At 39.5% G+C, this 26,467-nt stretch overlaps 3 protein-coding genes across 6 annotated transcripts; all 3 read right to left on the reverse strand.

Moving 5' to 3' along the window:
- Window positions 1-2,767: 2,767 nt before the first annotated feature.
- On the reverse strand, window positions 2,768-9,319 carry LOC116522084 (olfactory receptor 1019-like). Of its 4 annotated transcripts, none has more exons than XM_032236708.1 (2): window positions 9,299-9,319; window positions 2,768-3,697 (listed from the first exon to the last, which is right to left on the reverse strand). In XM_032236708.1, the coding sequence occupies exons 1-2, from the start codon at window positions 9,317-9,319 to the stop codon at window positions 2,768-2,770; spliced, it is 951 nt and encodes a 316-aa protein (XP_032092599.1). The 4 variants fall into 4 exon arrangements, with proteins under 4 accessions (XP_032092599.1, XP_032092589.1, XP_032092579.1 ...); XM_032236698.1 differs by lacking the exon at window positions 9,299-9,319 and adding an exon at window positions 5,955-5,978; XM_032236688.1 differs by lacking the exon at window positions 9,299-9,319 and adding an exon at window positions 5,908-5,940.
- A 6,855-nt stretch (window positions 9,320-16,174) lies between these two features.
- On the reverse strand, window positions 16,175-17,119 carry LOC116504876 (olfactory receptor 10K1-like). The gene has a single exon (XM_032212106.1). The coding sequence runs from the start codon at window positions 17,117-17,119 to the stop codon at window positions 16,175-16,177; it is 945 nt and encodes a 314-aa protein (XP_032067997.1).
- A 3,519-nt stretch (window positions 17,120-20,638) lies between these two features.
- LOC116513769 (olfactory receptor 1052-like) lies at window positions 20,639-21,553 on the reverse strand. The gene has a single exon (XM_032224962.1). It carries the CDS (start codon window positions 21,551-21,553, stop codon window positions 20,639-20,641), a length of 915 nt encoding a protein of 304 aa, XP_032080853.1.
- Window positions 21,554-26,467: the final 4,914 nt, after the last annotated feature.

Genomic DNA, 26,467 nt, shown 5'->3' on the forward strand with positions numbered 1-26,467 from the left:
GGATGGATCAGAAACAACAGTGGTAGTGGGTTGATGAGAGATTAAAAGCTGCTTGTGATTTTCTCCATTTATGACACATTTTAATGTTATATTGTATCATTTTGCAAATGTAGAAGTAGAAATTCAAAATCTGAGAATCTATTTCACCAGGGGGGTAATAATTATTTTTACTGAAATATATTAATTTGTATTCAACCTGGAGGGACATTTTTGTCCATAGTTAATATTTTATTCTATATACTTTTCCCCCTTTGTGACAGTTTTTATCTGTACTTTAATTTTGGAAGTAAAAAAATAACAAGGAGAAATAAATTTGGCATAGGAAAAAGGGGCAAATCTTGTGTATGTGTGTGTGTTTGTGTGTGTGTGTGTCTGTGTGTGTTTGTGTGTGTTAGACATTCCATTCTGTAATTTTCTAATTGACATCATTGTTTCCAGAGATTTAGTATTTTTAAATCCTAACATTGTCCATCTAACAGTCTAAAGAACAGTTGCAGGAACTGGGTATTTCTAGTTTAATGAAAAGAAGGACCAGGAGAGACATAAAGCAGAGTGTTCTGATATCTCAGGGGTTGCCACAACGAAGAGGGAGTCAAACTATTCTCCAAAGCACCTGAGGGCAGAACAAGAAGCAATGGGTGGAAACTAATCAAGGAGATAAGCAACTTAGAACTGAGGAGAAATTTCCTGACAATTAGAACAATTAATCAGTGGAACAACTTGCCTCCAGAAGTTGTGAATGCTCCAACACTGGAGGTTTTTAACCATTTGTCTGAAGTGGTGTAGGGTTTCCTGCCTAGGCAGGGGGTTGGACTAGAAGACCTCCAAGATCCCTTCCGTTATTCTATTCTATTCTAACCAAAGGTGCTATGTATATTTATTCCAAGGTTGTCCAAGTCAGAAAATTAACAATAGTTGTTGGCTTTCAGTATTTAATATTTTACCATGAATATAGTCCTTGTGTTATGAGTAGTCATTGAAAAACTGTTTCATGAGGCTTTGGAACAGATGTTCTATAACCCACAAAGCATTTCCAGCTGTTGTAAAATTTTGTCCCCCCCCCCCCCCCACCGGCCACATTTTGTATGCCTGGCAACCTCTTTGCATTTACTATTGGTTTCTAAGTGCCCTGCGGTCATGTGATCACCATTTACAATCTTAGCTTCCAGCTTCTCCAGAAAGTCAATGGAGAAACTGGTAGGGCCATTGGATATGAGGTCCACCCTCCCAACATGCTGAGGGATTTTATTCTGCCCATACCAGGGAAAAGAAATCCTGCCACATGCTGGGACAATGGACTTCAAATCTTGTGAAAATTTTAGCAAATGTCATCATTCTGAGCCTTCCAGAATGGTGCTGTTCACAAGCTGTTCATAAGATTTAAGGTTCATTCCTTCAGCACACCAAGGGATTTTCCATCAGGAGGAGATATCTCTTGACTTACTTGAGTAATCAACATCAAATCTTGTGAAAATGCTGGTGGACACCATTATTCTTGAGATTGTACTTCCTGGTTATGTGACAAGAAGGTAGGAACAATGCAGTTATTTCAGTGTTCCATAATATTAGGCATTTAGCATTGTCTAGTAGTAGTTAATGCATCCTGTTGTCAATCTTCACATGAAAATGATTGAAGCTGAAGCCCTTAGCATTACAACCCTGTTCTAGTTTTTGAACTTCTGGGTTTGTTGGTTGTCCAGTTTTTTGGCAGCATTCATTTTGATCAAGAGTTCTGGAGATGTCAAAAGCTTAAAAGCAACACATGGCAGAATTCAGTCTAGGCAATCTAAAATCTACCATTCTAACGATGCTGTGATTTTACTAACATTTCTATATAAAACCAAAAATATTTTCCTCATGTCTCTACCACATTTTGACCTTACCTTACAAAGCCTGGATGACTCTCCAAGAAAGAAGGAATAACTACAAAAACAATTTAAATAGATTATTTCCAACTGTATTATCTTTGTAGTCTACATGTCTCCTTGGAGATAAAAGGCATTTTCAGAAGGATAATTTTGAGGTGAAGAAAATGGGGACAAGGGAGGAGAACACACAGAGAGAAACATTCTCTTTCTGCCTGCCCTTAGATGAGTCTTAGTTTGAAAACAGTTTCTAAAACAGTTTTTTTAAATTAATATGTATTGCTAGTGGCAATCTATTGTGTTCTTAACCAGCAACAGATTTTGCTTTATCCATCAAATTTTTAATTCAAAGAATCTTAAAAATATATTCCCGTTTTGTAATTAATGTTATTAATTGCATTATTTCCCATTTTTTAAATAAGGTATTTTAAGTAATGGTGCTAAAATTGAGTGAAACAGTGTAAATAAGAGCGATAAACCAAAACTAAACTTACATGTTGCACTTTACCAATAAATTATATAAACATTCTATCAGTTCCATCCATTTCAATTCCTATAAAATAATAAGGAATTCTAAATATGAATTATATGAAAAGGCAGATTCCTTTTAAACTTTGTCTGACGATCAAATGGTTGACTTTCACACATTCTTCTACACTATCTACACACATACATTTACACAGAAAAAACTTTCAGACTGTTTAATAAAATACAATTGTACTTCTTTTAGATCAATTTAAAAATGAATTGTCTTTTATTTTTTAATTGGGTAACCTATATGCAATTTCAATTCTTTTCTCACTTATTCAAAATATTATCAAACATTCAATAGTATCTTTCACAGAGAAAAGGCAACTATGGTTTACATCATTGACACACAGCAACTTAAATTTATACTATTTTTACTTCAGGAATGTTACCTTATCTAGCATTCTGCTAAATGCATCCTTCACTTCCCTGTTCCGCAAACTGTAGATGAATGGATTAAGTGAGGAGATGATAAGAGTATAAAAGACGGATACGATTTTATCTTTATCCAATGAGAAATTGGAGCCAGGTCCTAAGTACATGAACATGATGGTTCCAAAGTAAATGGTCACAGTGATCAGATGAGAGGTACAGGTGGAGAAGGCTTTGTATCTTCCCTGGGCAGACCTGATCTTCAGGATGGCAATAACAATGGCAATGTAGGAGATCAAAACAGTCAGAACTGTTGTCAGTCCAACTATAGTGGACAAAATTAAAAGCACAATGCGAGCAATGTGGGTATCTGAACAGGACAATTGAAGCATTGGCGGAATATCACAGAAAAAATGATTAATAGTATTTGAGTTGCAGAAATTTAAGCTAAAAATAACGATGGTGTGGGATATTGAATTTACAAAGCCAAACACGTAAGTAGCTATGACCAAGAGGGTGCAAAGCTTCTTTGACATGACAACAAAATACAGCAATGGATAGCAGATTGCCATGAAGCGATCATAAGCCATCACAGCCAGAAGAAAAGTTTCGGTGGTCACAAAAATGACAAAAAAGAAGAATTGTGTGGCACATCCTGTGAAGGAAATTGTTGAATGTTCTATCACAAATGTTGTCAATAATTTTGGGGCAATGGTGGTAGAATAACCAACGTCTACAATGGAGAGATTTCTAAGAAAAAAGTACATGGGGCTGTGAAGCCTAGCATCAATTTTTGTTAGAATGATTATCCCAATGTTTCCCACCAGAGTGATGAGATAGATGAGCAGAAAGATGATGAAGAGGGGAATCTGAAGCTCTGGGTAGTCCAGGAATCCAACAAGGATGAACTCAGTCACAGTGGTTTGATTTGTCTGCATTGTTTATTCTCCTCTGATAGAATTTTAAAAAGGGAAAAAGTGGAAAGCTTTATAGCAATATGAGTACTGTTGGGTTGTCTCAGAATGTCCAAAGGGGCAGACTAAGAAAAGACCAAACTAAAAACTAAATTAAAAAGGGACAGTTTGCTTGGTAAGCATGAGTCAACACTGTTATATTATGGACTCTTGATAAAAAAGTTCTTTACACAATACAACGTTTTACTAGAGAGCATGTACAGTATTACATAGGGATGTAGTGTCAATTAACAAAGACTGGATTCATATCCACCATTGTCTTCTTCCATATTCCTGGAAACATTTCTCAGTCTGCAAGAATGTAAACTTCTTGCTAAAATGTATTTTCTCTAAATTCTAGTACTCTTCAAAGAAATCAGAGTGTTCAATTACTTTGTATGAATTTATAATTGTCTCCTACAGACCTCAGCCAGAAATCCATTTCTGTAAATAGTGTTCTGTGGAACAAATATTGTCATCTATTAGCTCCTATGCACCAACATCCATTCTACCTGCATCTGAAATTAATTCCAACAGAGTAGGATGAAGAAGTTATAAGCATTTAAAAGTATATTAGTCCAAGTAGAAAATCTAAGTAGAAAGTATTTTTAATAAGAGACCAGTTGAGTATTCCTACATCTGTCTGAAAAAAATATGATAAAGCATAGGAGGAGAAGGAGAAAGCTGTAAGCATTTAACAATTTATATGGCTGATTTGAAGTGCTTAATTAAAGAACTTACCAGATTAGAAAGAAAGATTCCATTTCCAAAGATGAAAGATGGAATACTTGGAAAGAATTGTTCATTTTATACTTTGTTACCATTATTTAAAAACCAAGCTATTAAAATACTCACTACAACCTCTTAGAAAAGGACCTACTGGGAATTCATATTTCCACTGTATAGCATAATTAGTTGTGTAATTAGTTCAAATTCTCACTACAATTGGTTAATAATTGGGTATTTATTCATTATTAGGTAGTTCCACTGCATACTTAGTTCAAACTTCCATTCACTAAGAAATGTCATTGTGTAATTTGATCATCTTTATCTGAAGAATTAATTTGCAGATTGAGGGATCGAAACATTATAGGATTTCAACCATACTCTGAAAGCACAAGCTGTGAAGCCAGACCAACAATGCAAAGTAGTAAAAATACCTATTTTAAACCATGTAAAACTGACAGTCCAATGTTTCATTTTAGACATAGTCTATGCAAACATGAATTAGCAACATGGGGAGGGGTTGTCTTCCTTCCAAATGTAGCATGATTCTTGAAAGGCTGCTAGAGTATGGATCTCTCTATTCCTTTCTCCGGACAAATAGCTTCTTCCCTCCCTGGCATCTCAATATCTCTTGTTCTTCCCATTGCTCTGTCAGCCCACTCTGGTTGCTATATAGGGGGTTTAATGGTCTCAACCTTCATAGGGTCAATCGATATCTCTTCTTTGGAGACAATACGCCCAAAATAGTTGACAAAGGGTTGACAAAACTTACACTTATCCAATGACAGCTTCAACCCCTTCTTGTGGATTTATATCAGGACTTTCTCCAGTCACTCTTCATGTTGTTCTAAAATCTCCATGAAGACAATGATGTTATCTAAATACCCTAACATCTCAATGAAGTTCATGTCTCTGACTGACTGCTTCATAAATCGCTGGAACATTGCTTGGGCCCCCAATAAAGCCTGGGGCATCTGATTGTACTTGTAGAACCCCAGTGGGTAAATGAATGCTGTCTTCTCTCAATCGTCTGGGTACATACATAGGAAACTGACGGTCCTCAGTTCCAGCACACTTTTACCACTTAGATCCCAGTAGGCAATGCAATGATCTGTGGAGTAGTATGCTGGTTTGGGATGGTCCTCCAGTTCAGCATGTGGTAATCTATGCACATCCTCAGGGATCCATTTTTCTTCTGGACACAACCAAGGGAGAGGCATACAGGCTCTGAGACATTCAGATAATCCCCCCCCCTTTTCATTCTGCCAGATTTTTTCTGAGGTTCTCCAAGTCACCTAAAGGGATCTGCCAATATCTCTCTCTGAACTGCCTATCCTCTTGTAATCAAATTCAATGTTGGGCACTCCTAGCACATCACACATCCAACTCATGTTATAGAATAAATTCTGCCACCTCAAAAGTTAATCACTGACCCTGTCCTTCCATTTTGGGGTGAGTGGGACCTTGCCCTTGACACCCTCCCCTGAACCTGCCATTGCAATGAGGTGACCAGACTTAGTTGTCCTAACAACATCCAGTCCTTTAATCTCAGTGGGGCATCTGTAACATTTCTGAACCCTATCTAGATTCTCCCTTGGGTTTGCCACAATGCCCTTGTGTTGAGCTCTTCAAGGATCACTTCCATCCCAATGTCTCTTCTCTTGGAGTCAGTTTTGAGACAAAATAGGGTTCAGGCTGTTTCCAGTTTAGCTCTTGCTGGATGCCTGCAAGCACAGTACCTCCCTTGGTTGTAACACCCTCTTCATTCAGTCCAGCTTCCCTACCCCCTCTGCAGGCATCTGGTCATCTCTCATCCAGTGCTGGTATGCTTCTCACAGCACTGGATGAATGCCCTCTGACTCTGGGCCATTCACAGGGACTAGCGAGGTGAGCAGTTACCTGACCAGATCATTGTTTGTCCACACAATCAGAGAACTCTGGGGGGTTGGTCACATACAATGGCCAAGGTATCAACAATTTTGGGACGTCCTACAACCAGTGAGCCAAATGTCAGCTGAAGGGGCAGTAATCATCTTAGAGAAAACTATTAGATCAAATACATCAGATCTCTGCATTGTCCAGCTTTTGTAGGGGAGCCGCTTCAATTGCCTCATAAAAATCCCTGTACAATAGAATCACTTGGGCACCTGTTCTGATGCCCCCTTTGGCCTGTGAATAACACAGACACAGGCTTGGCTATTTGCCACTCTTTGATCACAGGAATTACAACTCCGTTGGCTGAAAGCCCAGACAACACTCTCATACAAGAAGGATTGCCAGCAACTCAAACCAAACAGAACAGAAATGCAAAACAGACCAGACAAGAGTTCCTCAAGACTGTTACAAACAGTTGTGTCCTGCAAAAGGACCTCTCCCAATTTCTCACTTATATACTTCCTTGGGAGGGGCCAAGCCACAACCACCTGGGCTTGATTATCTCTTATGAGTCTGGCTCCACAGCTGCTGCTTCCATTTCTCCGCCCTCCTTTGCCTGGCATCAGGAACAAACTGCCTTGAGTCCTCCTCACTGCTCCATGCCTTAGGCGCCTCCTGGTGACCAACCACCCTCTCTGGTCCCTGCTCTGAGTCTGAACCCTGCCCAGGGTCTTCCACATCTTCCATAGCAGACTCATAGGGTTCCTCGCTATCCAAGTCCATCAGCAGCTCAAACAGATCCTGCTGGGCCACAACAGGCACCTATGTCCAATAAGGCCCTTATGTAAATACCTTCTACCTGCACCAGCATTTCTGGGGAGGGACCCTACTAGTTGATCTGTCAGTGAGAGACAAGATGTCTGGCCTAGCAGTTTACCTTTGGACATCCTCTTGGTTGTTGTTATGCTGTTATAATGCCTCTCGACCTTGCTCCCATTTGGCTCTCATGAGTAAAGATCTGCCACAGAAGAAATTGTTCCCACTGAGTCTGTAACCAGCCAGGGCATTGTTGAGGCTTCACTTGTGGGTTGCGATGCCTGCTTCTGCAGTCCCTTAATTCTTAATTCTGGAGTTATCTGGGATAGGTTGGCTCAGTTGGCTCCTTCACTGCTGCCCTCAGTAGTTTTCCAACTGGACATGATTTCTGGGCCTAGGTGGTCTCGGGCAGGTACATCTATAATGTCCACCCCTGAAATTGTAATCAATCACTGGTCTCACTGATCTCTTGGCTGGAACAGGGAGATCTGCCCCTCCTCTGGCGGGTCTTGTTGCATTTGACATTTGACCATGCAGTGTGGGGTGAAGCAGAATGGACTGGTAAGACCTCTTCTCTCTCCCTCTCTCCTCTCAAATACTTCCTGGCCCTGTGGTTTATTCTCCCATTTCTCTATCTCCTTTTCTCTTCCTCTATTTTGCCTCCTTCTCTGCTTGCCTCCGCTGTTTCCTTTTCCTTTCCATTGTTCCTCTAAATGTTTCTCTCTCTCTCTCTCCCCCCCCCTCCCCATCTCCTGCTCCATCTTTCCTTTGTCCACCTTTTGGTAATTGTTGGTGGCCTTGCAACAGGCTTTACGGTTTGTATGGCATTTCCAATTTTTGTAAAATGTCATTTGGCCCCTGTCATAGGACCATATTTACCTCTCTTGCCAAGTGCTCTATGATTATGGGATTGCTGTTTGCAATCTTATTTGGCAACTTTCCAAGAAAGTCAATGAGGAAGCCGGCAGTGAATATTGCAAGTAGAGTGGGGGGACATGGATTTGAGGTCCATTCCACTACTGCACTGAGGGATTTACTGTCTCCAGTGTAAGGGAAATACTTCTATATGTTGAAGGAATGGATCTTAATCTGGTCAAATACAAGCAAATGTCAACTCAAAGTGTCATCAAGCTTTCAATTGCATTTTTCCTCAGAGAAAATGCAATTATGGGCTATTTCTTTAATATGAAGGAAGTTATATTTAATTTTTACTTCAGTAACATTATCTTGTCTAACACTCTGCTAACTGCATCCTTCACCTCCTGGTTCCGTAGACTATAGATGAGTGGATTAAGTGAGGATATGACAAGACTGTAAAAGATAGATATGATTTTGTCTTTATCCAATAAAAAATTGGAGCCAGGTCGCCACAAAGCACATCTTCATTATAAGGTATTTTGAAGGAATGTTGCTAAAATTGACTGAAGTAGTTTAAATGAGAGCAATTAAGCAATGCTAAACAGATATGATCCACTTTACTAATTAATTGACACAGATATTCCATCAGTTCCATACACTTCGGTGCCAATAGAATAATAAAGTTACGTCTGAATTACATCTACATACACATTACATCTACATTTTGTTTTATGATCAAATGGTTGTCTTTGACACATTCTTTTGCACTTCAATCTTTCTATCCATACTGTACATGCATTTACACAGGAAAAAGATTCAAAAATAATTTTATTTGCTTTGATTAATAAAAAAATATTCTTCTTTTGATCTGTTTAAAAATATTTCCTTGCTTCCTTGCTTCAAATGCCAGAATTTCTGAGCCAACATTTTGGTTGCTAAGCAAGAGCGTTATTAAGTGAGTTTCACCGCATTTTACAAGTTGGCAACTCCCACCCAGTCACATGGCTGGCAAGCCACTCCCACCCAGTCAGATGGCTGGCAAGCCACTCCCACAAAGCAGGCCACACCTACAGAAGAAGTTCTAAAAAAATTTGAAACCCACCACTGTAGCCACATTGTAATGATTGTGGTTATTACAGTTGTACAGGTATATGTATTTGTTGCCCATTTGAACATTAATATGTTTACTACATCATAAGTAATATAAATTGATTGAGGAGATACTGTATGTAACACTTTTCCTCAATCTACAAATAATAGAATTAACCACTGCAGCTTGTACTAGTATGTGGAAGAAAGAAGAACCATTTGCTGACTCAATTTCATTTGCCATCGAGGAGCAAAAATCAAAGATGTGATTGAATCACCAAGCCCACATATTAGTATTTTTTCTTCTCTTTCATATGGGGATGAGTGACATGACAATGAACCTGAAAACAATATCAAGAGATTATAAGCAGTTCAGCAAGGAAGTCAAAGAGTTAGAAACACAGTTAATGTTTTCAACTGTACTTCCAGCAAAAGGTCAACATCCAATGAGAGAACAACAGATTTTAGAATTAAACTACTGGTTTAAGGGATGGTGGCATTAAGAGAACTTCAGATTCTTAGACCACAGTCTATGTTATCTATTTGAAGGCTTCTGACATGGGATGGACTGCACCTGAGAAGAACCGGAAAGGCTGTACATGGAAAATGACCAGCTTAGCTTATCTGAAGCTTAAACTAAAATTGAGGGGGAAGACCAATCTTTAGGATCTTTAGGACCTAATCCCAAGCATAAACCCCAAGGCAAGCAATTAACTAGGAGATAGGGAATGGTGGAAAAGAAGGAAAACTCAGATATAGAAAAGGAGTTATAGGAAACAAACCTGGGGTTGGCCATAAAGGACTCATATGCCTAATGCTCAAAATTTAAGAAACAAACAGGGTGAACTTGAAGTATTAGTACATGAGAGCAGGTATTATATAGTTGCCATTACTGAAACTTGGTGAGATTAAACACGTCACCCGAATGTCATAACGGGGGACTTTAATTACGCTGACATCAAATGGGAGCTCAAATAAGTTCCTTCTGAGACTGGCTCCCAACTTTGTCATCCAAAAGGTAGAGGAGGGGAAAAAGAGGATCAGCTATCCTGGACTTAACTTTTACTAACAGAGATGAAATGATAAAGGTGGTTGAAGTAGCAGGACCTTTGCGTAAGGGAAACCATGTCATATTGGAATTCAATATAATGCAGACACAAGCAATAGAACAAAATCAAACTAGTGTCTTAGGCTTTAAAAAGAAATGATTTCAACAAACTTAGAGAGAGCTGGGGTAATGTTCGTGAATAAAAAACTCAACGATCTTAGGAAATTCTAAAAGAATGTAATTATAAAAGTCCAGCACAATATCACTGAAAAGAAAAATAAGAGATCCAAGAAGAAACCAGCGTGATTGCATAAAGAACTATCTAATAAACTGAAAGACAAAAAGGCCAAGTATAAAAAGTGGAAAGAGGGACAAATAACTATGACAGAATGCCAGTATACATGCACACCAATTTTGCAAAGATAGTCAGGTAAAGTAAGGCTCAGAATGAGTTAAGACTTGCAACAAATTTCAAAAATATCTTAAAAATATTAAAAACATGGAAAAAAACAAGAAGGAAAAAAATGGTCCATTAATGGGAGAAGATGGCAAGGAAATGACAGGTAGGAGGGAGAAAACAGACTGGTTAATTCATTCTTTGCTTCACACAAAAGAAAAAAAAACAGCACAAACTTTTAAAAACAGAACTGTAAAAGACAGACTAGGAATACAAATTAAAGTAGGCAAGAAAATAGTAAGAGAACAGTTGTCCACCATAGATGAGTTCAAATCACCAGGACCAGATGGAATCTATCCCAGAGCTTCAAAGGACCTGGAAGACATGATTTTGGAATCACTGAAATATACATTTCAAAGATCCTGGAGCACCGTGGATTTACCAGAGGACTGGAAAAGAGCTTTTCCCACCTTACCAGAGGAATGAAAAGAGCAGGCATGGCTTCCATTTTTAAAAAAGGGTAAAAAAATGAATCCAGGAAACTATAGACCAAGCAGCCTGACATCAATACCTGAGAAAAACCTTGAAAAGATAATAAAACAACAGATCTCTGAACATCTAGAAGCAAGCAAAGTTATAACCAGAAACCAACATGGGTTTGTCAAAGACAGATCATGCCCAACAAATCTTATTGCATTCTTTGACAAAATGACTAAAATGGTGGAATGAAATGCTGTGGACATAGTATAATTGGACTTAGTAAGGCATTTGACAAAGCAGACCATAACCTACTTCTTGCTAAAATAGAAAATAGGATTTATAATTGGTTGACCAACCACTGTTAAAGTGTAATCCTCAATTGAACTGCATCTACATGGAGGAACTAAGCAGTGGGGTACTTACCAAGACTCTGTCTTAGGCCCAGTACTTTTCAACCTCTTCATAAATGATTTAGATGAGGGGATAAAAGTTGGCAGGAATAGCCAACTCCCAAGTGACGTGCAGTCTGGGGAGGCAGGGCCTCACCACTGTTAACATGAAGAAAAAAACTGTAAAAGGAAAAAGGCTGAGGTAGTTGCTGCCAGAGTCACAGTGGTTGGCCCTGCTTAGTGCTTAACTCTTTAAAAAAGCCTTTAAAAAGTGCCCTCTACAGGAGGAGGCGGGAGAACCATGTGCCTCATTTAGTCTATCTTTATGATCACTCGAGCAGAGTTAAGCAAGGGTTAAAACCCAAAATATTCCTTATATACTTGGTTCTCTTGCCTCCTCCTGTTTTTTTAGAGGCTTTTTTAAACAGTTAATCAGAGTCATCCATTGGGGACTCTGGCAGCACTAATCCAGCCTGACCTCAGCAGCTCTTGCCTTTTTCCTTTTACATTTTTACATTTTCATCATAGCAGAGAACAGCAGAGTTGAAATCCTCTGTGAAACAGCTGGAAAAGGTATGTGAGTCGGAGGGAGGGGAGAAATTCAAAATTAATGTAATTTGTAAGTAATTGAATTATTGTAAATAATTTGTGTCTCTGTGTGTGTGTGTTTTACCTGCCTCTGCTGGTGCGCGGGCTGGCATTTTTTTTGTGTTGGACATAGCAGCAGGGCTTTTGGACATAGCAGGATGCTTCTATGTCGGACATAGCGGCAGGGCTTTCGGACGCCCCGGTGCTGTGTCCGCCCTAGAGGCGGGATGCCTCTATGTCGGACATAATGGCAGGGCAGCTTTTGCCTCTAGTCGCATCCCACCTCTATGGCGGACACAGCACCAGGGCGTCCGAAAGCCCTGCCACTATGTCCAACATAGGGTGGCTTTTGCCCGCTTGCCTCACCAGCCATACACCTCACTGCACGTCACTGCCAGAAGGCAATCTTAAAATCCAGAAGGATTTTGACAGATTAGAACACTGGGCCCTATCTAACAAGATGAAATTCAATGGTGAGAAAAGTAAATTTTTACACTTAGGCAAGAAAACCAAATGTATAGGTATAGAATGGGTGATACCTGGCTCAATAGCAGTAACTGTGAGAGAGTTCTAGGACTCCTAGTGGACAGCCACTTAAATATGAGCCAGCAGTTTGCTGCAGCTGCTAAAAAAAACCAATGCACTCCTAGGCTGGATTAACAAAGGGATTTAATCAAGTTCACATGAAGTGTTGGTACCGTTTTATAATGCCTTGGTAAGACCACACCTAAAATATTGCATCCAGTTTTGCTCACCATGATATAAAAATGATGTTTAGACTCTAGAAATATGGCAGAGAAGAGCAACAAAGATGATTAGGGTGTGGAGGCTAAAACATGAAGAACGGCTGTAGGAATTGGGTTGTATAGTCTACAGAAAACAAGAACTAGATGTGACATGGTAGCACTGTTCTAATATTTGTGGGAACCCCAAGGAAAAGGGGATCAACCTATTCTCCAAAGCAGGACAAGTAGCAATGGATGGAACTTATCAAGGAGGGAACCAATCTAGAAATTTCCCGACAGTGGATGACTTTCCTCCAGAAATTGTGGGTACTCCACAGGGGTGGGTTTCAACTGGATCGCACCGGTCCCTGCGATCCGGTTGGTCGCCGAACCCTGAAGTAAGTAACTTCCGGGAACGGCGAAGCCCCCCCCGCGCCCGCGTGTGCCCGCACACCCACGCCCGCTCCTTACCCGGTTTTTACGAATTCTGCGCTTCCACGCATGCGCAGAACGCATACATCGCCTGCGCGATCCTCCAGGAGCAGCTGGAGTATCGCGCAGATGCTAGTACGCATGCGCGCACCGCGTGCATGCACGCACGTGCCCGTGCGTGCTCGAGGACGCCGCCGGCCTCATTCCAACCGAACCGGTTGGAACGGGGCGAGAAACCCACCCCTGGTACTCCATCACAGGAATTTTTAAAGAAGAGATTGGACAGCCATTTGTCTGAAATGGCATAGGGTCTCCTGCTTGAGCAGAGGGTTGGACTAGAAGACCACCAAGATCCCTTCCAACTCTGTTATCTTATTATTCTTTTTTGCATCTCATGTTCTACAGGAGATTTAATTCTCACAAAGCATCATAAAGAAGCTTTTGGAGTTTGGGTGACAAGAGAATTCTAAGTAAAACATAGCAATATTTTTACATCAGAAGAGCTGAGTATAGCTGTGTTTGAAAAAAGATGATGATGATGACAATGAGGAGGAGGACAAAGATAGGCATTTACTGAAGATATAAGCATTTAAAAGTATATTAGTCTAAGTAGAAAAGCTTAATTAAACTTACCAGATCAGAAATCAAAATTCCAAAGATGAAAAATGAAATATTTTGGATAGAATTGCTCATTTTATATTTTGTTTACCATTAATTAAAAACCAAGTCCATGAAACTCTCAGTTGAAATAATCAACATATTATTAATATGTTCAGTATGACCTCTAGGCAAAATAAACTTGAGGATGTACTGGGAATTCATATTTCACATCATAATTAGTTCAAACCTCCATTGCAGTTCACCAAGAAGCCTTATTATGTAGCTTGATCTCTTTCATCTTGAAATACTAATTTGCAGATTGAAGGATTATAGATTAAAGAACTCCAATCAGACTATGATTGGGGTCATTTAATCTATACATCACTCAATCTCTTTTATCTTAAAATATTAACTTGTAGATTGAAGGCAGAAACAACAAAGCTAAAACAATAATGGCAAGTAGTAAAAGTACCTGCTTTTAAATCATGCAGAATTGACAATTCAATGTTGCATGTGAGATGCACAGATAGTCCTTGTTTTACAACCATTCATTTAGTGGTTAAAAGTTACAGAGGCACTAAAAAAGTGACTTATGATTATTTTTCACACTTACAACCTTTGCAGCATCCCCATGATCACATGATCAAAATTTGGACACTTGGCAACTGGCACACATTTATGATAGTTTTAATGTCCCAGGGTCATGTGATCACCTTTTGCAAACTTGTGATAACGAAGCCAATGGGGAAGCGAGATTCATTTAATGACCATGTTACTATCTTAACAATCCTCACTCTTTTCAGAGGTTCTGAAATTAATCTTGAAATATCCCTGGCTTCCATAGTCCTTGCATACTTTCTGAAATGCTTTCTACTTTTAAAATAATGTTCTACATTATATTTACTAAATCATAGGGGTGACAGATAAATGAGATCATGTAGCCATTTCTTTTGAGCCAGGTGGGCCATTCCTTTGCCCATGGGGGCAGTTTGCAGTAGCCCAGCAGCATGAAGTAGAAGAAGATGACTCAGACAAATTTTAATCTTGAAAACAAAAGTAGGTTTTAATTTATTTATTAATAAGATTTATATGGCCATCCATCTCAGAAGATGTGACTCTGGGTGGTATACAATAATCAACAATTCAAAATACATACATACATACATACATACATACATACATACATACATACATACATACATACATACAACCAATCCTATATAACTGGGTAAGAATCAGTTCCAGGCATCTCCTCTGCACCTGCAATGAGGCTGGTGTCCAGCTAAGAGTTATTTGAGTAATTTTGTTTAATCAATGCTGAGAAATTCCTCAACATGTCCCTGCAAAAGATTTTCCAGGTCCCCTTTATTCATGAGGGCTTGTATCATCAAAAACAGGGTTGAGGGATAGCAATTTGTGGATGCAATAAGGATGGAGAAGTACTGCTGTTTCACTGCCCTACCGTCACCAGGAAGGCTTTGATAGAGACTCTGACTCATTTTCTATTGAATTTGTCTTTGGTTGAGTGCCAGTGATGCTCTACAAACTTCTGCTCTCATTTGGCAGGGTCTCTAAGAGGGGCAAGGATCCCCCAGAGAAGTGAAGAGGCCTCAGCCACCCCCTTTTTCCAAGTAGCAACCAAGGCTTCAGATGAATCCTGCAACAGACTAACAGCAACAATCCTCAGCACCTTCTGAAATCCATTCAGGTTCTTCAATTGTCAGAGGCAGACCAATCTACTGTAATGGTTCCCTACAGTGGAGCATTGGGTGGATACTGGAGAATCCCATGGAAGTCAGGGCATGATCCGGCCAAGATAAAGGGAGATACCAAGTGTTCTCCCAGTTTCAAATCACAAAATTTAGACTTTGACAGGAACTGATTCTGCAGTGTGACCACTACCCTGTGTCTGGTTCTGGGTTACCTGGATAGGCCCATGGTCCTTTGGTGGCCATGAACTCCTGAACTGCCTCACATCCCATTCCTAAAGAAGGCAGATTGAAATCCCCCAGAACCATTAATTAATGGGAACTCCACTGTCAGTCCAGAAGTGGAGTCAAGGAGCTCAGACGGGGAAGTTGTTATGCTGCAGGGAGGCTAGTATGCAATGTTGATCTAACCGTGTGCACATTTTGATGAAGACTACACAAAATTAAACAGGGGTCTCAGCCCACAAAAGATTCATGACATTTTCTCCAGCCCTCCAGGCAGAAGCAAGCAGATCATCCTGTCACTGCCTCCTTTTCTGCTCTTAAACTGTAAATTAGGAGCAAAGCAAAAAGGGAAAAATTGTTTTATTTCCTCTATTAAAAAAATACATAAGACAATAAGCCATGTTATATACTCCAGGGAACATATCAACAAATGAGAAATTAAATTGTTTATGACCACAAACAAAAAGCATTTGCAGCATATCAAAATCACTTCTTCTGTTTAGAGCCTCTGAGGACAAAATGAACTCCTTAGCAGTTTTTGAATGGATAATTTAACTTCTTTATTTCTCAAGCTATAAATCAAAGGGTTCAGCAGCGGGGTTATAAAGACAAAAACGATTGAGATCCATGCCTCTTGACCTATTGAGGAAGTTGTCTTAGGTCTCAAATACACAAAACAAGCAGAACTGAAGTGAGTGATCACCACAGTGAGATGGGAAGCACAGGTGGAAAACATTTTTTTTCTTCCCAAACTGGAGGAGATCCTTAAGATAGCAGAAATAATATAGGCGTATGAAACAGAGGTCAATAGGACTGTGCCCAGCAAAACAACAGCACATAAAAGGGCCACCACCAGATGAGTCAGGTAAGTATCAGTACAAGTTAGGCTCAGCACAGGTGAAATGTCACAGAAAAAATGTTGGATTTCTTTTGGCCCACAAAAAGGCAACCTGAATATAAGGATGCAAATCATTAGAGATATACAGCATCCTGCGAGACATGATGCTGCTACTAGTTTGACGCAAACCCTTTTCTCCATCAGCACCTGGTACTGAAGTGGGTAGCAAATTGCTGTATACCGGTCATAAGACATAGCGACTAACAGGAAACAGTTGTTGGCTCCCAAACTGAAAAAGCAAAACATCTGCATGGCACATCCAACAAAGGAAATGGACTGTCTGCCCGTCAATAGAATGAAAAGAAGTTTGGGGACAGTGACAAAGGTACTACAAGTTTCTGAGACAGATAATGCAAAAAGTAAAAAGTACATTGGACAATGTAGAGTCCGGTCAAGCGATATGACTGACATGATAATGATGTTGAAGGTCAGGATGGTGCCATAGGTGAGGGAGAAAATCACAAAAAGTAAAGTTGGTTTCTTTCCAAGGATGGAAAAGCCCAGCAAGAGAAAATCATTTACGGAGCTGTCGTTACTATTTTTCATACTAGATGTAAAGATTGTCAAAATATAGGTGAGGAAGGTAATTTATAAGTCGTAAGATGATCCTTCAATCATCTCAAATGAAACTAAATTTGATCTTTGCTTCAGCTTAGGGTTTTCATAGAAAAGGCAAGCATGCATGAAACAAGCAACTATATGTCAGCAGGGACATCAGCTAAAATAGCTTTCCTTGCCTATAATACAGATAAATATTATAATAATATAAGGTGAAATAATATCAGACACTGAACAATGTTCAGATGATAGCTAATGTCATCTTACCCACATTCTTAATATTTCCTCTTCATGTAGCTACTAATCCTAAGTATCCATGTATAACATTCCTGCTTCAGTTACTGTAATTATGCAAAAAAAAAAAAAGGATTATTACCACAGATACAATCTTGCTCACATTTGTTTTCTGAAGTTTAGTAGCACACTAAATAAAAACTTGATGAGACTGAGCCCAGCTTATACTAATTTCTGTCTTTTCAGGCTTTTAAAATGTAGATCTGGTGACAGAATGATGCTTCATACTGATTGCCATCAGTGCCACAAACCTCCATTCTGAAAAGATGCCTGGTTCTCCACTGTTTCTCTATCAGGTTTTATGAAAGGACTCTTCTCCATTTGTTAATGACATTTTTGACTTCATCACAGAAACAGGGATAAAGGTGGCAGATTCAGCCACTAGAACATATTAGAGGCTGATGCAGATACATCTGAGCTATCCTCAAAGCTTTATTTACAACAAATCTGTATTCAGTTTTATAAATATTCATAGAGATACTGATTTACTCTTTGGGAATATGTTCCCCTGATAACATAAGTGAGTTCACATTAGGAAAAAAGTAATTTAGCTTTAGAAGCATGAAAACTTTTCTTTGTTGGGCAAAATACTACGGTGTATTCCCTTGGCTTCTCCTTGTTAAATGAATAAAAGAATTGAGCCTTCTCCCAGTATAGCAAATAAGCCCTTTTAGGAAGCAGAATTATAGATGCTATAAACTAAAGGAACTAGCACCTGTTATTTGTTTATTGGAAAGATGGATCCAATACCAAGGTTTTAACAACAAGCATATGACAAACAAATAACAAACCAAATAAAACATCAGTGATACAGTGAAACATTAAAATAACAATCTATATCAAGCCAAGACAGCTCTTTCTCAAAAATAAGCTCCAGTTTAGCTTCTTTGTGACTGGAAACAGAGTGATTTGGAGCATTGCAGAACACCAATGCACTACTTTTCTGCAAGCGGCAGCATCTTTTCTTGAGACCACAGGGCAGGTGCAGAGAGCAGCCATGCAACCTAGGAAAACCTTCTAGCAACAACTTCAAGAGATTGTAGAAAAGTGCTGCATTTTGTGCCTGTGCATGCTCTAAGCCATTTTTGCAGAATGTCGCCAAAGTACTGTACAGCCCTGCCTGGGTGTGAGGATCAAAGCAAGCACTGAAGATTCTGAACAAAAAGGGAGGTTCAGACACCTTCTTTCATTGCACTTGACATCTTTTAACGTTAATGTTTTATTGTTATTTCTTTCTTGTGAGATGCCTAGAATCTTTTTGAGAGTCTGATGGTGTACAAATTTAATAAATAATAATAATTCTGTGATGATACCTTTAACACCATCGAAGAGCACCATCTGCCTATCCCAGGTTGTCGGGAAACACTTAGTAGGTGGATAAAATGCCAAATCCAAGCTAAACATCTAGTTGAGTGTGTGATCGGGAAAAAAAAGTCAACTGCAGATCCTTGTAGGTCACATGAAGCACATACAACATATACATATAAAGTATATGGGATTGTAATTCTCTATGGTTACTATGCTCATTTAAATACCTGTATTTAAAGTGGCAACCAAAAATATTTTTAAAAAACAGCTTAATAACTTTCCAGTTTACTTGCTTCAAAACTGCTCAAAATAGATGTTTGCTTGCTGTTGTCATTATATTTAAAATTCTCAAAAACCAGCGAAACAAAACAAGCCTCAGAAAGTCAGGCTATGAATGACCTAGGGTTATCTATTCAACATTTAGTCATGCCGGCCAGATGACCATGGAGACGTCTTCAGACAACGCTAGCTCTTCGGTTTTGAAATGGCGATGAGCACCGCTCCCTAGAGTCGGGAACAATTAGCATGCATGTGCAAGGGGAACCTTTATCCTTACCTATAATCAATAGTGACAAAATTGGTTTTGTTAATCATCAAAAGTGGAGTTCGTAAATAGGCTTTCTGAAATCATATCATTATCATTTCGGGAGGGGATTCATGACCAGCTAAAGCTCTGCACTGGATGGACCAATAAATCATCAAAACAATTGAGTCTCAAGTCATATAGAATTCCTGCTGTCCAGACTTTTGGGGAAATGCTGGTATATCACCCTGCATGATTTTTCCTGTTCTCAAAATGCTACAATATTGTCTACATTTATGAGGGTGTAAGCTGCAATGAAGTAAAATGGTTTTAAGATTGCTGTAAGTAATGGCTTGAGAGACCTGACAAGCAATGTTATTGATGTTAATTTCCTCTGAATCTCCACTGATTTGAAACTTTTATTGCTGCCTAGGAAATTCTGTAGTGGTCAATTGTAAGAGCCAAGGTGGCGCAGTGGTTAAATGCAGCACTGCAGGCTACTGCTAGATCAGCAGGTCAGCGGTTCAAATCTCACCAGCTCAGGGTTGACTCAGCCTTCCATCCTTCTGAGGTGGGTAAAATGAGGACCCAGATTGTTGGGGGCAATATGCTGACTCTCTGTAAACCGCTTAGAGAGGCCTGAAAGGCCTATGAAGCGGTATATAAGTCTACTGCTATTGCTATACAAAAAAAAAAAAAAAATTCCCCAAGTATTTTAAATCACCAACATAGATATACGTGATCTGTTCGGCAGCAGTTCTAGAAGGACCGGCTACTTCCTACTACAAGCAAGACTGGAGTTGGCTTGGTCTTTGGCTGCCATGACTTCTTTTCTTTTTCTCATTGTAACATTTTTGTTTGGTTTTATCCCCATGTATGACATCACAACTGGATGGGCTGTATAAATTGATTAAACAAATGACCATAAACAGATTTGTGTGTTCACTTTGCTTCTATGAAGAATGAGATTGAAGGGTTTCATTTTGACTGCTTTTTTATCTCCATTGTTTCAGAGGATTGGTGGGGAATGAAAGAGTCAGTTTCTGGATAGAACTCATAGGAACGAATGTGTAGTTTTAATTATTTTAAAATAATTTATTTTTCCCTACTTTGATAGATGGGAAACATCATTCTAAATTATAAGTTGTTATATGTAAATACCATATATGCCTAGGCAGAATCTGCTAGCATAAGGAAAAGATTTGTAATTGGAATTTTCCACACTGATTGATTTTCAATTTGTTCTTTTAATTAGGAGAATCATATCTGTAGATTGAATAAATTAGCAGTTTCCTTCCAATTTTGCAATGAGAGTCCCCGCATCCTCATAGAATTACAAAATGATTCTAAAACATCCCAGAGCAGAAAAAACTTTATTCTTTTTAACGATTAATCATTTTCTTCAAGGCATCTTTTACCTCTTTGTTCCTCAAACTGTAGATCACTGGATTCAGCATTGGGACTATCAAAGTGTAGAACAGAGCCGAGATCTTCTCTTGTTGCTGAATGTACACAGAGCTGAGTTGCAAATGGCTTAAACTAACTGGCCCGTAGAACATGGTGACTGCTGTTAGGTGGGAAGCGCAGGTGGAAAACGCTTTGCATCTATTCCCAGAAGAATGCATCTTTATGATACTAGTCAAGATACATAGGTAGGAGATTATAATTATCAGGAGAGTCGAAAGAGCAATTATTCCAGAGAAGGTGACCAATAAAAGTTCATTAATGTGGGTATCACTGCATGAAACTTTCAACATAGCTGGGGTGTCACAGAAGAAGTGGTTAATTACACCTGGGGCACAGAATGACACCATAAGCAAGCCAGAAGTGTGGGTGAGGGAATTCACTATTCCCCCTAGGTATGAACCTGCTACCAGCAGGACATAGACCCTTTTGGTCATCATAGTGGTATAGAACAATGGCTTACAAATGGCTACATAGCGGTCATATGCCATTACTGCAAGCAGAAAGCCCTCGGTACTCACAAAGATTACAAAAAAGCAATGCTGGGTGATGCATCCAACGTATGAAATAGTTTTAAATTGTGCTAGATTCATCAAGAGCCTTGGTGCAAAGATGGAAGAGTAGCAGACATCAACTATAGACAGATTGCTGAGGAAGAAGTACATTGGGGTGTGAAGCCGGGGACTGATTCTGATCAATACCACCATCCCCACGTTCCCAGCTAGGGTCAGGAAATAGATCAGGGAAAATATCATGAAGAGGGGGACTTCAAATGCCAGCTTGTCTGTTAGCCCAAGAAGAATGAAGTCAGTTACCATGGTGTAATTGTTCATGATCAGTTAGAGGTGACCACCTCAAACTGCCCCTGCAAACCTGCAAAAAGAAAGGCTGTATAACATTACATTGGTCATATGCCATTACTGCAAGCAGAAAGCCCTCCGTACTCACAAAGGCTACAAAGAAAGCAAGTGATCATGGGGGCATCACTTAACTCAACTTTAAGCAGCCAGCTTGGAGTTGGCATCGTAGGGAAAAAAAAGATTTTTAAGGGAGATACAGAATTTTCGGAAGATCCTGTTTGTGTGAGAGGTATTTTTCAAACGAAAACGCCTCTCATACAAACAGGTTGAATATGAGTGAAAAATGCTTGGTGGATGGAGAAGACTGCTTATGCAAAAGATCATATTTTTCCCTTTCTCCTCCTGGAACTCCCATCCCTCAAAAAGCCTTTCTAGATATTCAGATGAACCACATATTGTTGATGGTGTATGACACGATCGTAGTAGGAAACAGAAATTAACCAACAACTATGTAGAACAATTTTGCATTATTTCTTATAGTGGCTGCATGCTTGTCCCCATTGCTCCCTTGAAAAACCACACAACTCACAATGTTGAGATGGTCCTTCTGGATCATTTGAAGAGGTTTTTCAAGAAACATGGGCAGCTGCAAGGAGAAGAGACACAGGGAAAAATGCAAGGCATAATTTGCCCTTTGTTCAAATAGCATAGGATACAATTTAGGCAGTTTCCCTAATGGAATTGGCAATTTTTCTAAAGGATTGTTCCCATACATGCATGGGAAGGTTTTTGTGGGGGGAAAATGAAAATCACCTGAAGATTTTAGCTGCAGTTGCTTTTAGCATTATAGGTGCATCAAGTTATGACATAGTACAAATGATTAATGATTACCTGGATCCTTTGAGTATTGGGCAGCTTCAGCTTCTTTCGAAGATTTGTCCTTCATTGTAGATTTATTAGATGCATTGTTTGAAGTAGTCTTTCCTGATTAACATTAACATATTATTACGCATTAAGAAGATTAATTAAATGATATAAACCATTCCAGTCCTTCCAAGTGAATTACATCTCCCTACAATCCCAAATAAAGTACACCTGTAAATCCTAAATCACTACTCTATTGCTGTGTGAGTCAAAGAGGTTTCTAGGATTCAAGTGAACATATGAGCAAAGGAAGCAAGTAAAAATACAAGATTTTGCTCCTTCTTCAGTTTTCCCAAGGTTCCTGTAAAGAAATAGAATTGCATAAACTATTAATGGAGCAGGTGGACTGCTTTATGTAGGGCCTACACCTCTCAGATAAATTGTCAAATACTTGAATGTTAACTAAAGTAAAATAAACTAATTTTAAGCACTTCCAGAAGGATCACGTTGAGCAGAATAACTTTTAGAAAAGGCTCATTACTGAAGATGACCAAACAAACAACTATAGAGTCAGGGTGCAAATTTGGAGGACAGAGATTGAAGAAGATGGATTCAGTGAATGCCTTATGGCTATCACAATCTTCTGCCTGAATTTGTTAAATGTAATTATAACCCATTGCACAAAGTGATCTAGACTGTGTAGCATTTGTATTCCAAAGTGATAGGGTCAAGAGCAGCATTCTCTTTCCTTTCTAAATGTTCCTCTTCCCCCTTTCCAGAATAAATATATCATATTTTTACTTAGGGTCTCTAAGTTTAATTCACAACAGAAAGAGGAATGCTTAAAGAGCATTTGCAGGATATACTAGATGCAGAACAGTTAAGAATCCTTTCTAATTTGGTTCTGAAAATTATTCCTTTTGCATTAAAAAAATCCTAGCTGTTAAAAATAAGAAAATAAATACCAAGCTTTGCAAAGGTAGCCTTGGGCGTTTACAACTGCCAAAATAATGTGCATTTCAGCTTTTAGATGCTATTTGCTGCCACACAAATAATATTTTTTTAATTGAAAAATCCCAATAGCTTTTCCAGATTTTTCAGTTTCTGCTCATAGGCATGTGAGTCATCTTCAGAGACTATTATGCTGAAAATATTCAATTACTTTTCTCTATGTTCTTGTATTTCACAGCACCATAAACAATGCAAAGGCAATCCAGAAATAATTTTTATCACTAATGCTATCCCGAATAAATGTAAGAAGCCAATTGACCTTGACCTTGGAGGGACTGCATCATTTTTCAGTGTAGGTTTATACAGGAGAGGTGAGTTGGTCACGGACTTGATGATTTAGGATAGAAAGACATCTATTCCTTTAAATAAGCTGAACCAATAGCATCCCTGAAGTAACTTCATCTTCAGAGTCTTAAGGGAAACAATTCAAGGCTATCTTCCAGGGAGCTTTAATGTTATGCTACTTTTAAATTATTTATAATTGATGCTTATTTTTTATTAAATAGAAAAACAAACCAACACAATTTTCTAATATCTAATTACTTTAATTTTTGCCCCATTCTGAGGACTCTCTGTGCCAGATCAATGAAGAAAAGTAACATCACTGTTCCAAAGCCTGATACTGTACAGTATGATTTCTATAATATGGATTGCTAGTATTTTTGTGTTTTTGTGTGTGAAAGACAATGGGTAATGTAAAGGAATAAATTTGTATGAAATTTGTGCGTGGAACAAGATTGTAGTTTACTTGGATTTTGAGCAATCTAGATAAAAGTTGGATTTATGCAGATCCTCAGAGATCCCCATGTGGGTACCATCTGAAGCCATCATCAAATTGAAGATCATACCCATCTGATATTGCAGTGGGGTTTTTTTCACCTTGGGTGCCAAAAGCACATGCGCATGTGCTATCACACACACACGCATATTCACCCCCATAATTTAATGCCCCTGTGACGTGCCCCCTGAGCATGCACACATGACCCCCCCCTGCCCCAGGCAGGCGCGCTGGCTTTCTTGGAGCCTGGAGAGGGTGAAAACGGCCTTCCCCGCCTCTCCCTCGAGGCCGGAAATGGTCTGTTTTCCGACTTCAGGTAGGCCCGGTAGGTCCGTTTTTAGCCCTCCCCAGGCTCCAGAGGCTTTCTAGGAATCTGGAGAGGGCGAAACCAGCCCAACATGCAAAATGGAAGTCTCTTCCCAAACTTCTGGTTTGCGCGTTGGGCAGGTTTTTTAGGGAATCCTCAGGAGAGCAAAAAATGGGCAAAAATCAAGATGAAAATCAGCTGATCAGCATGCTGACAGGGCAACGCCTCATTTTCCCTCAGAAATGGCTCTGTGTGCCACAGGTTTGCCATCACAGTGGGCAAAACTAATACTGTTTGGCATCATCAAATGTGCAAAAACACAATTCCAAGCTATGGCTTCTCATATGCCCTCGCTATTTTTACTAAATTTAGCTAATGCTACCATCAAAACACATGCAGCATTTATCTTCATGAGTGATCCATAATCATCACACATCCCAAAGAACCAAAATGGATTCAGAGCCAGAAAAGTGACCCAGAATCCTTGCATCACATATTACTACTTAAATAAATTTATCATTTTGCTCTGTGAGCACAAGAAAAGAGACATTTTCTTTTCGGTGTTGCCAACAAATGTGATGTGAGTGTACACATTTTCTCCTCAGATTTTGGATTACTAAATCCTAATATCCAATAATGTTTTCAGGAATCCTCTAAAACCCTTGTAAGAATGCATTAAGTGTGGCTTGAATCTATCTTTTAAATTATTCTGGGTGGGATTCAAAAATTTCAGCAATGCGTTCTCTGTTTGGTTGATGGGTGGGCGTGGTCATGGTGGGTGTGGTCTCATCGGCCTCCTGCACCATGGTGTCGGGAACGGTTTCACCTTCCCCATGCTCTGGAGGCTTTCCTTGAGCCTCTGGGAGGGTGAAAACTGCCTGCCTGGGCTCCGGAGGTCTTCCAAGAGCCCCATATTTTCCCCTCCCTGAGCCTCTGCGTGGGCCCTTCAGTTACCTCGCATCCAAAATGGGCTGTATTAAGACTCCTGGAAGAGGCATGGTGGGGTGGCAGCAGCAGGGTGTGATGAGTGGGGCCAGCCAAGGGTGGGATTTGGAGATTCTCCAAACCAGCCATAACGTTAGCTACGGGTTCTTCCCAACCCGGAAGAACCCGTAGCAGCCCACCCCTGGCTGCATGTCATAATATGATAAATGTCTAGCTGTCATTAAAGAGTTCAAATGAGCAATCAAAAAGTGCAAATAAACATTGATGACACGCTGCCAAAGTATCATCCCTCCCCCCCAAAAGATCCGAGTTACATATTGGCAGTTTGCTTTTACTTGTTACATGCAAAATGATAATTCTGTTTAGAGTGGTGCAGAGGTCTCCAAACTTTTTGGCTTGGTGGACTGGCAGAGGTGGCGGTAACAGGGAGTGGACAGAAGAGATGGTTTCATGTATGCTCAAACATCACTTCCATAGCCTAGTCCGAACAGGCTGCAGTCTGGCACTGGGCCACAGACCAGAGGTTGGGGACCCTTGAGGTGGAGAACAGTGGGTGCCAATCCAATACAAATGTTGTTGGTAATATTTCTTTCTGCTTTAAGACACTCCAATTTTTTACTTCTCTGGAATAGATTTGTAGATGTTTAAAAGAAAAAAAACAAGAACTCATGTTCTATTGAAATGTGGAACCTCTCCTTAAAATTTTTCCTTTTCGGTATAAATCAGAAAATTTTTCAGAGCTTGGTATCAGCGAGTTAACATGTGAAATACAAAGCAACTGAATGAAGACAATAAGGTAAATTGGCCACCATGCTTCTTTAATCTCAGAACTGCAAATTGAGTAACAAACCTCTAATCCAATTTAGTAGAGAGTCTAGATCTGGGGTCCTCAAACTTTTTAAATAGGGGACCAATTCATGGGTCTTGAGACTGTTGGGGGGCTGGACTGATGGGTGTGGCTAAGTGGTTATGTGACTGGGAATGGTGCATTAAGGAGGTATAATGGTCCCTCAGACCAGGGGTGGGTTTCAAAATATTTTAC

Source organism: Thamnophis elegans, chromosome 1 (assembly GCF_009769535.1).
Source record: "Thamnophis elegans isolate rThaEle1 chromosome 1, rThaEle1.pri, whole genome shotgun sequence".
In the NCBI taxonomy this organism is placed as follows: Eukaryota; Metazoa; Chordata; class Lepidosauria; order Squamata; family Colubridae; genus Thamnophis; species Thamnophis elegans.